The sequence below is a fragment of the Struthio camelus genome, chromosome 1, assembly GCF_040807025.1.
Source record: "Struthio camelus isolate bStrCam1 chromosome 1, bStrCam1.hap1, whole genome shotgun sequence".
In the NCBI taxonomy this organism is placed as follows: Eukaryota; Metazoa; Chordata; class Aves; order Struthioniformes; family Struthionidae; genus Struthio; species Struthio camelus.
The window spans coordinates 204,157,626-204,172,371 of NC_090942.1; the positions used below are offsets into that span (position 1 = coordinate 204,157,626).

At 38.0% G+C, this 14,746-nt stretch overlaps 1 protein-coding gene across 5 annotated transcripts in view; it reads left to right on the forward strand.

The window, feature by feature from the left end:
• The first annotated feature begins 322 nt into the window (after positions 1–322).
• PSPC1 (paraspeckle component 1) overlaps positions 323–14,746 on the forward strand; it is a 63,584-nt gene continuing 49,160 nt past the window's right edge. For 3 of the 5 annotated variants that reach the window (XR_011138701.1, XR_011138702.1, XR_011138704.1), the window contains exons 1-6: positions 397–888; positions 2,649–2,950; positions 5,608–5,703; positions 6,731–6,927; positions 12,278–12,362; positions 13,049–13,157. Coding sequence is in view for 1 of the 5 variants with exons in the window: in XM_068930291.1 (XP_068786392.1) it covers positions 517–888; positions 2,649–2,950; positions 5,608–5,703; positions 6,731–6,927; positions 12,278–12,362; positions 13,049–13,157 (1,161 nt within the window). In the remaining 4 variants the exon portion in view is untranslated. Of the gene's footprint in view, positions 889–2,648; positions 2,951–5,607; positions 5,704–6,730; positions 6,928–12,277; positions 12,363–13,048; positions 13,158–14,746 lie in introns of all 5 variants that reach the window. The other 2 variants (XM_068930291.1, XR_011138703.1) reach the window with 2 other exon arrangements.

Here is a 14,746-nt window from a genome sequence, read left to right on the forward strand (position 1 = left end):
TCTTCGCGTGGGCGGCCGAGGCCCCGCGGGAACCGAGCTGCCAGAAGGGCAGAAGCAGCCAAGCTTCCGGGCGGGGAAGTCCCTAGCGCTCTCGGACAGTGACACCCCGGCTAAGCATCTGTCTCCGCGCACGCAAGGACTCTTCCCCGGCGGTTTGGAGGAGGCTCAGCCGCAGCCAGGCGCTGAGAGAGAGCAGCGCCGCCCGGAGGAAGGCGGGACGCTCGCTCCGCCGCCCCCGCCCCCCGCCCCGGCCGCGCGGGCGGGCGGGCGCGCCCGCGCATGCGCACGCCGCCCCCTTGCCCCAGCAACCGGCCGGGGGGACGCTACTGCGCAGGAGTAGGGGCTGGGAAGGGAGCGCGGCCGTTGGCGGGCGGGGCTTTGCTCAGGGACGTTACAACTCGTCGGGGTTGGTAGCGGCGCCATTTTGAATTGGCTGCGGGTCGGAGGCGGTGGTTGCTGAGCTCGGCTCCGCGTCCCTCGAGAAAAGCAGCGAGAAAGAAGGAGCGAGGTCTGAATATGGCAGCGAATAGAAACTTGAAGCAAGTGCGGATCGAGAATAGCTCCCCAGCGACGCCGCTGGGCATGGTGGGGGGTGGTGGCAGCCTGAAGGGACTGCGGGGCCTAGAAACGGAGAGCGAGGCAGCGGCGGCCATGGCGGTCGTGCCGGGCAAAGAAGCTGGCGATGAAGAGCAGGAGGTCGGCTTCACTATCGACATCAAAAGCTTTCTCAAACCCGGGGAGAAGAGCTATACACAGCGGTGCCGGCTGTTCGTGGGGAACCTGCCTACCGACATCACCGAAGAAGACTTCAAGCGCCTCTTCGAGCGCTACGGGGAACCCAGCGAGGTCTTCATCAACCGCGACCGTGGCTTTGGTTTCATCCGCCTGGTGAGGGTCCGCGCGAGCTTGGGTGGCCGCCCCGTAACCCAGGGGCTGCCTTTGTAAGTGGGAGACTCCTGGCCCCGACGCCGCCCGCCTTTCCCCGCCGGACGGGTGTAAAAAGGACAGTAACTGCCCCGCATACTCTTCCTCTCTTTGCCACTAATGCAGTTTCCTTAGCTTCCTCTTCCTCCCCCCTTTTCCTTCCATGCATCCACGCAGCACGCCTGCATTTTCAGCAGCCTTCCCAGCCCCTGGCGTTTAGGCTTCCCCCTCGCTACTCGGCCTCTGCGCTGGTTTCAGGTTCTGTCCACCAGTTACCGTCTGCGTGCTGGTGCCATGGGTACTCCTGCAGCCTGTTACTTTTGAATGATGGTAGATGGAAGATGTGTTTGCGCGATCTCCTTTGCGTAAGGATGTCGCGTAGTGTAATAAAGGTTATCGTTAAGCACGTTTAATTGGTAGCTTGTTACAGTATTTTAGGACTGGAAATTTTCCTTTGTGCTGAAGTAAATTTCATCCCGTACGGTTCATTATGAATACAGATTTTGGCGTATGATGAAAACACGTTAGTTAATTTTAGAAATCTTTCAGTAAAGACTGTACAGTATTTCTTTAAAATACTGCTGCTCAGACATCCTGAAAACTAAGGATATGCAATTTAAATATTGGGAACTTAAGTTGATCAAATTAGTGGTGTCTCGGTGAGAAGTAAGTGACTAGATTTTTGTGCAGTTCGATCGATATTAACTCAAGTTGAGCACGCGAAAAGGGGAAACATTCTAAAAGCTTGAGATAACTGCGTTTGTCAGTTTAACGTGCAGGATTATTTTTCATGACTGCCATATTGAGAATGCACTGATTGATACTGTTACAATAGCTTTACAGTGCTTTGGGTGTCCATAACTATGATTTTTGATATACTATACTCCTTAGTTTTTGTGTTTGGTTGTCATTTTAATAATGACTTCTGTAATGTTGCTGTACGTTTTCCCTTAACAATCCTCGAATTTTTTTTTTTTTTTTTGGAGAAAGTGCAGCAGGTTTACATGTATTATTCAGATGTGTGTATAATGACACAGAGAACATGGCAGTGATCTAAAGAACCGTTTCCCTAAATATAAAGGGTTGCAGGTATCAACCTAAGTGAAAATCTCTGAAATAAAAGGGCAGTTATTAAGGAAGACTCTCATGGGTCTGTGTGCAGAAAGCACATAAATGAATACAAAAGCCAAGAAGGATATTAGAGCAAATTATTTGTTGATGAAGTTGGAGTTACACCGCCATTAAGTGTTCATCCAACAGTAATGAATGTGATAATGGCAAAATAGTCATTCATTTAAAAAAAAAAAAAAAAAAAAGCTCCTGTAGTGTAATCTTTGAAAACACTGCTTCTTACTATACAGAGATAAGGATGCAGGAGATAGACGTTGGAGTAGATAGATGTGAAAAAGCATGACGTTCTCAGCTCTACTGCAAGTGCTTTGTGAAGCAGCACATACCAAATTAACATTGAGGAAGAAAAGTAAGTTCTCAAATGTGCAGTTAAAGTTTGTGCCTAAGGCATATTTCAGAGTAAATCATATTGGGAACACGAAGGTACGTTTTTGAAATCGGTGGACAGAAACTGTAAAAAAGGAAGTCAAATGACCCTAATGCTAATATGCTCAAGGTTTTTTTAAAAAGCTGTTTTCCTCAGGGGAGTGGGAAACTGATTTCTGTTGTCTTTGAAAACAGAATATGTAAAATATATTTATATTTTGGAAAAGGAATCTAGGACACTGGCTGAAATAGCAAAGGCAGAACTTGATGGTACTATTTTGAAGAGCAGACCACTTCGAATTCGATTTGCTACACATGGAGCTGCCTTAACAGTCAAGAATCTTTCACCTGTGGTTTCTAATGAGCTGCTGGAACAAGCATTCTCTCAATTTGGCCCAGTGGAAAGAGCTGTTGTTGTAGTAGATGATCGTGGCAGAGCTACAGGAAAAGGTTTCGTAGAGTTTGCAGCAAAACCTCCAGCACGGAAAGCTCTGGAAAGATGCAGTGATGGGGCATTCTTGCTAACAACGTAAGTTCACAGGTTTTTGTTTGAATTTGTGTGTGTATTTTTTATGTGAAGAAAAGCAGCATTTGTTAGCGTTCCTCACTTTTATTTTCAAATAATGGAAGCCACGAGGTGAGAAATTAAGGTGATTTACGTGAATACCCAAAGTACTCCTAATTTTTTGGTGAGGAAGAACAGCCTTTTTTAGTTGACTAGCTGTAAGTCTTGCAATTACTGTATGGAAGTCTGACGGCAAAATTATTTCCTGTTAACTTTTACTTCTCTATATAGTAAGACTTTTCCTATTTTAATTGATTTTACTATTTTGGTTATTTTAGTAAGAATGTGGCGAAACAAATTATATTCCTCTGCCACTTGGTGAAACTGTGCACTGAATTACTGATGATATTTCCGTGGACTCAGGAATGTTTTTGCTTTTTTCTCTGTTCTTAAAGTTGTACTTGTGGATTGAAAGGATAGATTTTATATATTTTTATATATATAATATTTATATTATATATATGCACACACGTATATATTTGAAAAAGAAGGCTTAGATTCTGCAGAAGTTGATGGCAGAGATCTTTGGAAAACTCTATATTTCTAGGCCAAGCCAGCTTGTGAGTTACAGCATTTATCTATATCTCATTTCTGTAATTGCTGAAGACAGTTGTCAGTGTTAACAGCTGTACTTTCATGTATTCGCTAGTGACATTTTCAAATGCTTTCTTAAAGACTGTGTGAAATGATAGATGTGCAAGAATATATTTCATTTTTATGGTTTTTTTCCTCACTTGGGAAAACAAGGATGTGGTCCCACAGCATTGAAGATGATCTGAATGCTTGCTGCCATCGTATTGGGGAAGTCTCAGTTCTCCTTCCCTTCCTGCCATGACTATGCTGTTGATATTTTTCCCCCTTGAAAACTGTATTAGATACTTCTGTAAACCACCTGAGCTTACTAAAACAGCAGAAAACTATTCAGCTGTTCTTGTTGGTTTCATATTCTGGCTATTCTGGCAAGTGAAAGTGCTTGCTAACACAGGCATTCCAAATATCAGGCAGAGGAGAAGATAAACCAGGAGAAATTTTTCCCCGGAGGAGATTGCAGGTGCGGAGAGGAACTCCTCTTTCTGATGCTAACGAGCTTTTAAGTCTGGTCTGTCACTGAACTGCATTATCTGGATGGGTAGCTACATAGTAAATTTAATCTGAGTAAGTCTCTGCTACTGTCAAAAGGTACCAACAATTTGCTCTTATCCGCTGAGTTTTCTTGGCCTTAGTGTTTGAGTGGCAGCATGGTGAGCCAAACCAGGTAACTGATCTAGTTCAGTGAACACTACAGTGTTACATGAGTGCTATTCTTGGCCTGAGGGATGTGGCAGGGGAAAAAGAAGCTAGGATGTTAGGGAGGAGGGTTTTCTTGTTTTATCAGCTGCATAGATTTGTTGGATTGAAGTGACTATCTAACCATGGCCCAAGTGAACAAAAGGCAGTTGATTGTAGTCTTGCTTAGGAGGCTGACACGTTCCTTAATGAACAGTTGCAGGCATAATTGGTGCGATTTTGCTACCATGATATTTTCTTTGATAGTTTGCTTCAGAGCCTAAGATTTTACATTTTTAGATTAAATCCCTTTACCTAAATAGATTTGATTCACATATTAAAAGACTTTTTCCTATCAAACCCAGGCATTTGAAGCATTAATTTGGAGAGGTAATTGTTTTTTTTAATCGCAAACATACTAATTCTCCAGTTTAGTTGTGTTTAAACGCCAGAACTATTAGCACTTGTCATACAGATCGTTTTAGGAGCAGTAATTGCTAAGTTGTGATCTGTGATTCCGGACTTCATTTTTTTAATCTTCTTTGATGCCCAAAGGTTTCTTTCTCAGCTGTCCACATTATTAAAATGTTTTGAGGGCCTCTATTGATGGCCTTTCTTCCTGTGGAAAAGATCTGCAAGGTGATATAAAGGTGTGGAATGCTGTAATTAAGCTTTTGGTCAGTACTTGCCCCTCTGATTACTTCAAAAACACCTTCCTTCAGTTCTCTTTTTCTGAAGATGAATTAGGATACGGATTTGTGAGAGTATGGTAGTTTGCAGAATGGGTTAAAATAACCTAAGCAGAAATGATTTTCTGATGACCAGAAAATTAATGCCAAATTATCAGATTGTTTTTATTTGTAGAATAATTTTCAAAAGTCACTGTCCCTTTTCCATGTAAATATGAACAGAATAGGTGTTGGTCTGTTTTGGGTTTGTTTGGTGCTGCCCAGTCTCATTGAGGCCCCAAATGGCATTGCCTCAGTAATGAAAGTAAAAAGATAGTTCCTTCCTAAATATTTTGTAATTATTTGTAGAAGGTTTTGAGATTTTGTTTGTATGTTATTTAAATGTCAGCAGATTATACTTATAACAGCAGGTAGAATTATATCGTGGAAGAAAACGATGTTTTCTAGGCAAAGTAGCTCGTCCTGAATGTGAAACGCGATCATTTCTGAAGCTAATTTTTAGCATCAGATTTGTAGGAATGTTACGATTTAAGAAGGAATGGTAAGACTCGGGAATTGTAAATGCCATATATTGTTACTTTTCTGGAGTACTTACTGGGAAGACTAAGGTAACTTTGTAAACTGTTCCATTTATGAATCAGTTATTCAATTGAAATTATCTTCCAGAACGCCTCGACCTGTTGTTGTAGAACCAATGGAGCAATTTGATGATGAAGATGGGCTCCCAGAGAAGCTAATGCAGAAAACACAACAATACCACAAGTAAGTTTGGTTTAGCTTTATTTCATAAAACATGATTTATATTACTTGGCTGGTTTAGTAAATATACGCTATTTTGAGTCTGTGTGATAGAAGCAGACACAGTGTTTTGTATGTTATGCTGTCCTGTGTCCAAGGACTAAATAGGACCTTATCAAGATTTCCTAATCAAAATTATTGAATTATTAAAATTCAAACTCGTATTGTTGGTTTAACATTTACTAAAGTATTTAGATTTTTGGCATCCACTGAAATCAGTTGGAGCTTGGTGTTGGGTAAACATCGCCTTTTGTAGATTAAGAGTATGGTTTGATCCTGCAGAGATTTGTATACCCACAGGTTATTATCCTGTGATTAGCCCCTTAATTTTTTGTAAAGTCAATGAGATCTAAGTCTTTGTAGCTTCCAGGCTTCAGATACAATTTTGTTGAGTATGTTAAGAGAAACTGAGCTTTGAGCATGAAGTGAAAGAGGTGGTCGCCTAATCTGATTAGAGAAAATAAATATTTAATGTGACAATTTGATTGCTATTTAAAAGTCGTGTTACTTGAAGCTAAAATGATTATTGTGATATGCTTGTGGAATACCAAATTTTAAAAATCTTTGTTCTTAGTTTAGAACGTTAGTGTTGAAATGTTAAATAAAATGTTGACTTTTTTTGAGAGGTTCTAATATTTTGAATTGTCTAAGTTTTATTTGTTTGAACAATTTGCTTTATGAATTGATCATTTGCTCTAGAAGGCTGAATATAGTTAGTCTGGTATCACAGCTTTTAAGTATTTGTATCAATGAAAAATGAGTTTCTGTCTTAAGCATATTGAATGGGTTTTTATTTGGGCAGTTTCTCTGCCAGTTGTCTTAATGGCTAAATCTAACATTAAGCTTTGACCAGCTGGTTCAGAACGTTATCTGACAGTTTGATTTGCAGTCGGAACTATACTTGAAGTGATTGTTTAGAAATGCTTTGCCTGCTACAGCTATTGATCCAAATGCATGCTTCTGTACATTTTAACTGCGAAATTTTTCTTAGGGAAAGAGAACAGCCTCCACGTTTTGCTCAACCTGGAACATTTGAGTTTGAGTATGCTTCACGCTGGAAGGCTCTTGACGAAATGGAAAAGCAACAGCGTGAGCAGGTTGACAGGAACATTAGAGAAGCCAAAGAGAAACTAGAAGCAGAAATGGAAGCAGCTAGACACGAGCATCAGCTAATGCTGATGAGGCAAGGTAAAAATGAGATAATCTATTAGTTTAAAGTTTGTTTTGTCACACATTTTCTTCATGTAGCATATTGAGCTGTATGTTAAACTAGCAATTTTGGTAGACTACTTTTAATAAAATGCATAGAACTAAGAAAAAGGAAAGTAATATTTCACCTTAAGCATACTCCTTGATTATTTGCAGATACGGATTAAGAAACAGATACCTATAAAAGAAATTGTGGGAAAAGGGAGACTTCCCAAGGTTATTTTCTTCACTTGAAAGTTTGTCTAGTGCGAGTAGTTTATGTAAAAAGATTGAATGGTAACTTCATATTCATCAGTAAAATTTGCTTTCCGTTTTCAGTGTTGCGTATGGTACTAGATTGGACTAAGCAGAATTTGTGGGCTCTGTGCAGGAAAAATGGAAAAATAGCTGGTACTTCTTATGGCTGTTTTGTGTACCTCACGCACAACTTCAAGTATCCCGACAGCTAATTATATAGAATTTTTTTCTTTGAAATCCAACTGAAAATTCTGATGTGGGTATATAGTTATATGTAAAAATAACTCAAAGGCATTTTGTCACTAATTTAATTTGTTAATTGAAATTGTAAAATCCTATGTCCTTCTGTAATTGTTTGGACACCTTCTCTGCCTCTGGCTGCTGTTTTTCCCCCATCCTCCCCCCGACTCCAGTTTTGGGGCAAAGAAATCCCACTAGCAATTGCTTTCACCCCCTCCCTTTGAGAATGGAACTGGGTGGAGTTTGTTTCTTGGACGGAGAGGAAAGTGGCAGGGCAAGTATTTACTCCCTTGTGCTTGTTAGCCTCCTCTGCAGAACACTGTAAACGTGTAATTATTGCTTTTCACACTGCTCCCCGCTCAAAACCATTGAGTTATACTTTAGTTACCCCTGTGCGACTTCAGGAATTGCAGGACTTTTGAGTGGATAATGCTTAAATATATTGCAGATCTATCAGAAGGGAATCTCAAGGCTCTTTGCACAAATGAGGCACTGAAAGTTTTTATAATTTGTTAAAAGAAATCTTAATTTAAGGGAAACTATTAGATTGTAGTACTGTACAGTACTTAGTGTGATAGGTTGAGTAAGAGTACCTGGTCATTTTGAAAGGGATTTGAAATTCTTGAGATTCTAGGGAATTAGATGGGTTTCAAGCCTTAAACCCAGGTAACTGATATATAAACTTTGTTGCAATTATTTCATTTTACTTAATGTTTAATTTTTAAGAAAGAACATGCAGATAGTGCAGCTTTTCTCTAAGATTGGTTTATTTTGTGTGTGTTTTTTTTTTTCTGATGACTTGTTTTATGTATTGAGAATCTCCATATTGGCCAGATTAAGGTGGTATAAAATTAGCTCGGTGGCCTCAAAGAACCTAAATGTGTAGGTTACATTGTTTGCCCAGTTATTCTGAATGTAAACCTACATTTTTAAATTTTTTAAAGTCTATTTAAAAATATTTTTTAACTGGAGAAGAGTTTACAAAACATTTCATTTTTTATTTTTTAAATGAAATATATAAATCTACTGCAGATGCAAGTTGTCACTGGAAAAAAGTTTACTTTCTTTTTTTTAAATAGATATGCTTGCTCTTTGTCAGAAACCCTAGGGTTTATATAAGATCTTGTACTGAACTACAGAGCAAACACTAAAAATAAATCAACTGTTCTGAAATGACCGATAGTTATTGTAGCACTTAGACTTTCAACTGTTGAGTTTCTTAATTTATCTTTTAATTGAGGAAAATGTTAAAGCGCTTCATTTCGAAGTGGGCCATGTGTATCTTGTAGATGAGGAATACAAATGTTACTGTAATGTAACAACAGTACATATTATACATAGTACAGTCCTTTCCCTTCCCATTTACCCAGTTTCTCTCTCTCTCTCTCTCTCTCTCTCTCTCTCTCTCTCTCTCTCTCTCTCACACACACACACACACACACACACACACACACACACACACACACACACACACTCTTAAATATATGTTGTTTGTGAAGTTGGTTAGCTACTGAAAATACAAGTTGAATATGTTTATCATTGACTTAACTAATTGGTAATATTTGATAGTAGAAATGATTCAGTACCAGAATTGATATGGTTACTTTCTTAGAATTTCTTTAGCTGTCAAAGGGAGGATTAAGGATTATTTTCTGTTAAATTATCATGTCTTAATCACATTTTAAACTGAGACAAGAAAACAATGACCTATTTTATTAAGATAAAAAAAGTCTTAATGGTGAAGCATGGGAGAACAGCTTAGATATGCCCTGTGGATAATAGGGGTTCTTTTAGGGACAACAGGAAAAACGGTATCCCTTTTTTGAGCATCTGTTAACGTCTGCTTTGATACGGAGTTGGAAGAGTATTCCTTCTCTTAAAGAACCATTAGAATAAGGACATTTTCGGTGCTGATACTGAGAGTGAAGAAACATGCTTCTCATTAATACGGGAAGAGGTTTTTTCTTTTTTCCCCTCCCTTTTTGGTTGGGAGAATACTTCCTCTGATACAAGTAACTTGAATTTTGCTCAGATACTCAGTGTTCTGCTTATTCATCTGCTGATTTTCAGCTTGCCAAGCTCTAGGGGTCAGTAAACAGATATATCTCTGTTTAGTTTTCCCTTATCAACTTTCTGGCTTCAGTGTATATGAAAACAAGTTAATTTCTCCTGTCTTTAGTTTTTAGTTTCAGGCATTAGCTGCTTCTGAATCTTGCTCGTGTGAACAGTGTTTCTGGGTCTGGGTAGTTCACAACATGCGAAGAAGATTTATTACATTGACGCCTTTTAAGAAAACATCAATGAAACTTTAAGCATCAGAAGCTAGTATGAATATTTCTGTGTACCTGATGCGTAAGACACAGATTTCAAAGTGTTTTGAAGTAGTTAACTTGAAAATGAAATGTAAAACTGCCATATGCTGAGTGTCAGGAGCTAAAAAGAAGATAGGAAGGATGTATTATAGTTTACATACTCCTGATGAAAGGGGCGGGGGGGGGGGAAGTTTTTATAGAAATTGTTTTCCCTGATTTAGAGAAACGAGATCATGTTGGCTTAACTACTCGTGTTTTCATGATATGATGTTATTACCGAAGGTAGATACTTCATTCTTTTGATAGGTATAATTTTTCACTCCTAACTGTAATATTTTGAGAGAATGAGTCAGAAGTTATTTGTAAAGCAGAATACATATTTCCAGAAATAAGTAAATTGGCATAATATTTCTAGTCTACATATTGCTGAAATGCTTCAGAATTTTGTAAATATTTACTCATAATAGGTGATTAAATAGTTTATTAAAGTAGTGGAAAACTTGACCAAATTTAATCAGAAACTTATTCTTTGTGAGCCATGTAGAAACTTGGCATTTGTTTTCCATTTTTAGAACCTGAAAATCAGTTAAAACAACCTAAAAATTCTTTTTGAACTTGGTATTCCTACTTGTAGGATTAACTCTCGAGGTGAGAGTACACTTTCACCTGCACTCTTTGCTCTGCAGAACATTGAGTATAAGATCAAAAACATGCCTTTTTAAACATAGGAAGGTGCCGAAGCTAGCATGCTGCGCATGTAATGCTCTCTGTCTGTTTTCCTTTTCACAGGTGTCTATTTTAGTGCTGTTCCCTTCTATTCAAAGAAGGGGCATGTGTGCAACACATGTCAGTCCAAAATTACCAGCACTGCACGTGTCTTAATATGAGTGGCTCTGTGCACAGCCTGAACCTCTTCATCTGTATTTTTATTTGGCTAGCAAGGCTTTGTGTTAACATGGTCACATGGTACTGAACTGTAAATGGGCATGTCGAGCTTTAAAGTAGTGACAGTTCTAGGACAGGCAATAATTATTATACCATGAAAATGTTCGGAAGGAACTGAAAAAAATAGGACGATACACCTTAGAATAAAGGGGAGGAAGTGATAAATTCATAGCAATAAGTGACAGAGAGGAAATCCTGTTTTCATGTATGACACAAGAAAAAGGACATGCTACATAATGCTGAAAGGGGATAAAGGCAGAACTGTTAAGGAAAGCTCTTGTCCTATGTGTTTGTGGTGCTGCCCAAGTGAAAGGATAACAGCTGTGGCCAACTCCGCTAAATAAAGCGCTGTTGAAAAGAAACAGCCTCAGATTTTGTGATCTGAGTGAAGATTCAATGTAATCGTTATTCTGTTGGTGAATGCTCCCCAACTCTTCCGCAAAATTAACAAGCCTGCAGAATTTGCTTAAGAAAGGACTTGTATTGTCAATAAGGAAACTATTACCTAATAAAAATCTTGTAATCTTATTTGTTAGAAAGTAAAATAAATGCATGATATTTTTTTACTTTACTATCCGAAAACTACAATGACCGGTAAATTCTAACAAACTTAAATTGTAATAGTATGTGATGATGCGAGTTTGAAGAAAGTAATGTGCGCAGCCAATAAAAATGCATTAGAGAGGCTAAATGCATAGAGAAGTGTGTGTAGTAGTCTAAAGCATAAAAGGCATAAGGTAGAGTGGCATGGTGGAACTTTCCTCCTGCTGTCCATAAATAACGCCATGTTGCCAAAGTCTTGTGAAGACAGAGAAGGCAAACAGTTGGTTGTTTTTTTTTTTTTTATAACGAAAGTCAGAATTAATATTCTTCAAAGAAATATACGTTTCCAGGAAGAAATCAATAATGTAACTGGTCGGAAACAAATGCAACTAAAAGTAATGACTGTTAATTGGGCCCTGCTTTTCAAGAGCATCTTTAAGTGCTTTTAAAGGGGATAGGGTCATTCTCTATGGCAGCATTAAAGATTTTGTTAGTTGGAAGTCACTTTATAATCACAGCCACGTAATAAATCTCTGCAGAAGCTCAGATTGCATGAAGTTTATTTTTCTCTGAAGTTTATTTAACCGTTTTCTGAAGTATGCCATGCAGTAGCCTGCACTGGCTAATGGAGAAAATAAGTCATGTATCTTGTACTAGTTTTCTTGCTAGTGTGACTTTACCTATGCACAGCACTATGATAAAATTGATGCTTTGCCCTAGATTGAAAAGTAAGACATAACAAAAGTGATTCAGTCTTTTCTCTCGTTTTATTTTTGTCTGCTTCAATTTTCTGCCCCATACCCTGCTTTGGAAGTTGCAGTCTTGTGCCTTTCCGTGCATGTGTGAACCTTCTTCGATCCAGTGTGTTTTGTCATACGCCTATCCTACCTAGTTCCTTTCCATAAAGCTAAATAACGTCAGTTAAATGCATTAAGAAATCTCTTCAGTTTCAAATTTGAATCTCAGAACTGTAACGGTAATAGCGATTTTTGTTGTGTTGCCACATTGCTAATTGACAGCTTTTGTCTTTATTACATTTTCAATGCTTTCAGATCTCATGCGGCGCCAAGAAGAATTGAGGCGTTTGGAAGAACTTCGGAATCAAGAACTTCAGAAACGCAAACAGATACAATTGAGGTATTTTTGTCTTGTACTATGCAAAGGTGTGACAGTGTTTTAGACGTGTAACTGCTGCAGGCTTGCTTGAATTCAGATATTCTAGTTTGCAGAGCTTACTTTTGATATCAATTATAAACATTTCTGCTATTTAAAAGTGGTTTTTAAAAGCATAATGAAGGTATGATGTTTCCGTCAAATTTCTTGACCAGAAATCACTTAAACTAATATGAAAGAACGGTTTCAAAGATTCTTGGTAGTTGGTTTTCGTTTATTTCAACTCTGTTAGGCCTGCTGTGAATATTTGAACTTTATACATAGCTTTCAAACGTCTTAACATTAAAATGTTATGTTCATGTTTATTATGATGAGGTATTTTAAACTTGTATAGGAAGTCTCATTGTAGTAGATATGAACATGTTTCTAACATTCATGGGCAGTGATCTGGGGTTGGAACATTGTGGCTTTTGGCAGTATTGAAATGTTTTAATCCAAAGCTGCCCCCCCCGAGTATTTCAACCTACTTACCAGTGTGTATCCAGAAATGACAGGAAGAGAATTATTAATATTCTGAATAGCATGCCGTACGCTGTATAAAACTTCAAACAGTAGTTCTGTTAATATGCTTGATGCAATGCCTCAAGACCCAATAAAAGCCTGAAGAGGTCAGGAATCTAAATGATTGTATTTTCTGAAACGTTTTCTAGACATGAAGAAGAACATCGACGTCGTGAAGAAGAGATGTTGCGCCAGAGGGAACAGGAGGAATTAAGGCGACAGCAGGAGGGAGGATTTAAGCCGAATTTCATGGACAATGTAAGTAGAATTCTATCTGATTAAAGTCTAAATTATAAAAAAAATATTTTCTTTGGTAATGTTTTAATGTATATTCTAGGAGAAGCTTATTGAGCTGCCTTTCTCTTTTTTAGTGTTTTCCTTCAGGTTTCCATCATTTTCTTAGTGGAGTAGCACAAAAGTTAGCGGTGTAGTTTATTTTCTTACATCGTGGCATCACTTTTTTTTTTCTCCCTACAAGCTGGTGATGCATGATTTCAGCTATGTAAAGGTGTTCAGATAATTATTTGTCTTTTTTATTCAGGAAACTAAATTGCTACTTCTGTCCAAGAAAATCATAGGATTTCCTACGTAGGAGGTCATGTGAAAAGATTTATGTCCACATGAGGATGTCGCCAGGTTTCACTGAAGGTTTATATTTTAAACCAATTTAAACTGAAAAAAAGCTTGCTTGAGTTAGTTTGGTTTGTACTTAATTTATTAAGGATAATAAACTTCAAAAGCAAACTGGGCAGTGTCAGCAATGATCCTGCTGCAAAACTAAGTGAGGAAAATCTCTCGATCATTACTAAAGATAATTTACAAAGAAGAAAAATTTGGCCTCTATTATTTAATTTCTACATTATTTATATTAGTACTTTAGGTATCTTCTGCCCCTGAAGACTCATCCTGAAGATCTAGCAAAATGGTGGTATCAGAGGAGTCAGCTTCTAAATTTTCATGTTGATCTATTTTGGTGTAAAGGGTATGATTTTTTTTTTTTTTTTTCATAATAACCAAATGGGCGCATCCTGTGTATTGCAAATGCTTCAGTAGAAAGATACCTTTTACTGTTAAATCTCTTTTTAGGGAGGAAGGGATGAATAAGCTATACACACAAGGCTTTTTAATACTGTTGTACTAACTTTAGCTGTTGTAAGGAGTTTTGCTCCCCTTTAGAAGTACAACTTTATGCATGAAAGAATTAAAAATAAGCTCTCGGTTTTTCAGCTACTTTCTGATTATTTTGTGGGACCAATACTTATTGTACATTTTGTACCATTACACATTCTGTAGGGTTGAGAAAAACTTAGCAAGTATGTTCTAAGACATGCTAGCACGAGTTAGAATATAAAAAAATTTCTTGTTCTTGGCAGTGATTTTTTTCTACCACCCCATATCCCTTAGAGTTTGTAGTAAAGATATGTAGGGGCAGAAAGTTTCCTTTGTGATATTAGTCCCTGCTATCAGTTGATTTTGCTGATGACTTTTGCTGATTGCTTGCAGTAGAAAAGTCAGTCATTTACTTCTGTATGTGCTTACACTGTGAAAAACAAAGCTTCTGAATGTGCATTTTCTTTGAGGTGATAAAGATCAAGAAATAAAAGCTCATAATGCCTGTTAGTACATACCAGCATATTATTAAACTGTAAGTAATATTTTCTGAAATAGCATCTTAACAACTGATGTAATTTAAAAATACCGTTTACTGATGGTGACTTCTCTAGTACCAAATTTGAAACTTCAGTTCATCTTAATATCCTCATACAATCTTTTGGGTTGACCAAACTTCCTGACCATATAAACCGCGTGTGAAAATTATCCTTTGGCTAGGAGCCATGAGAGCCATG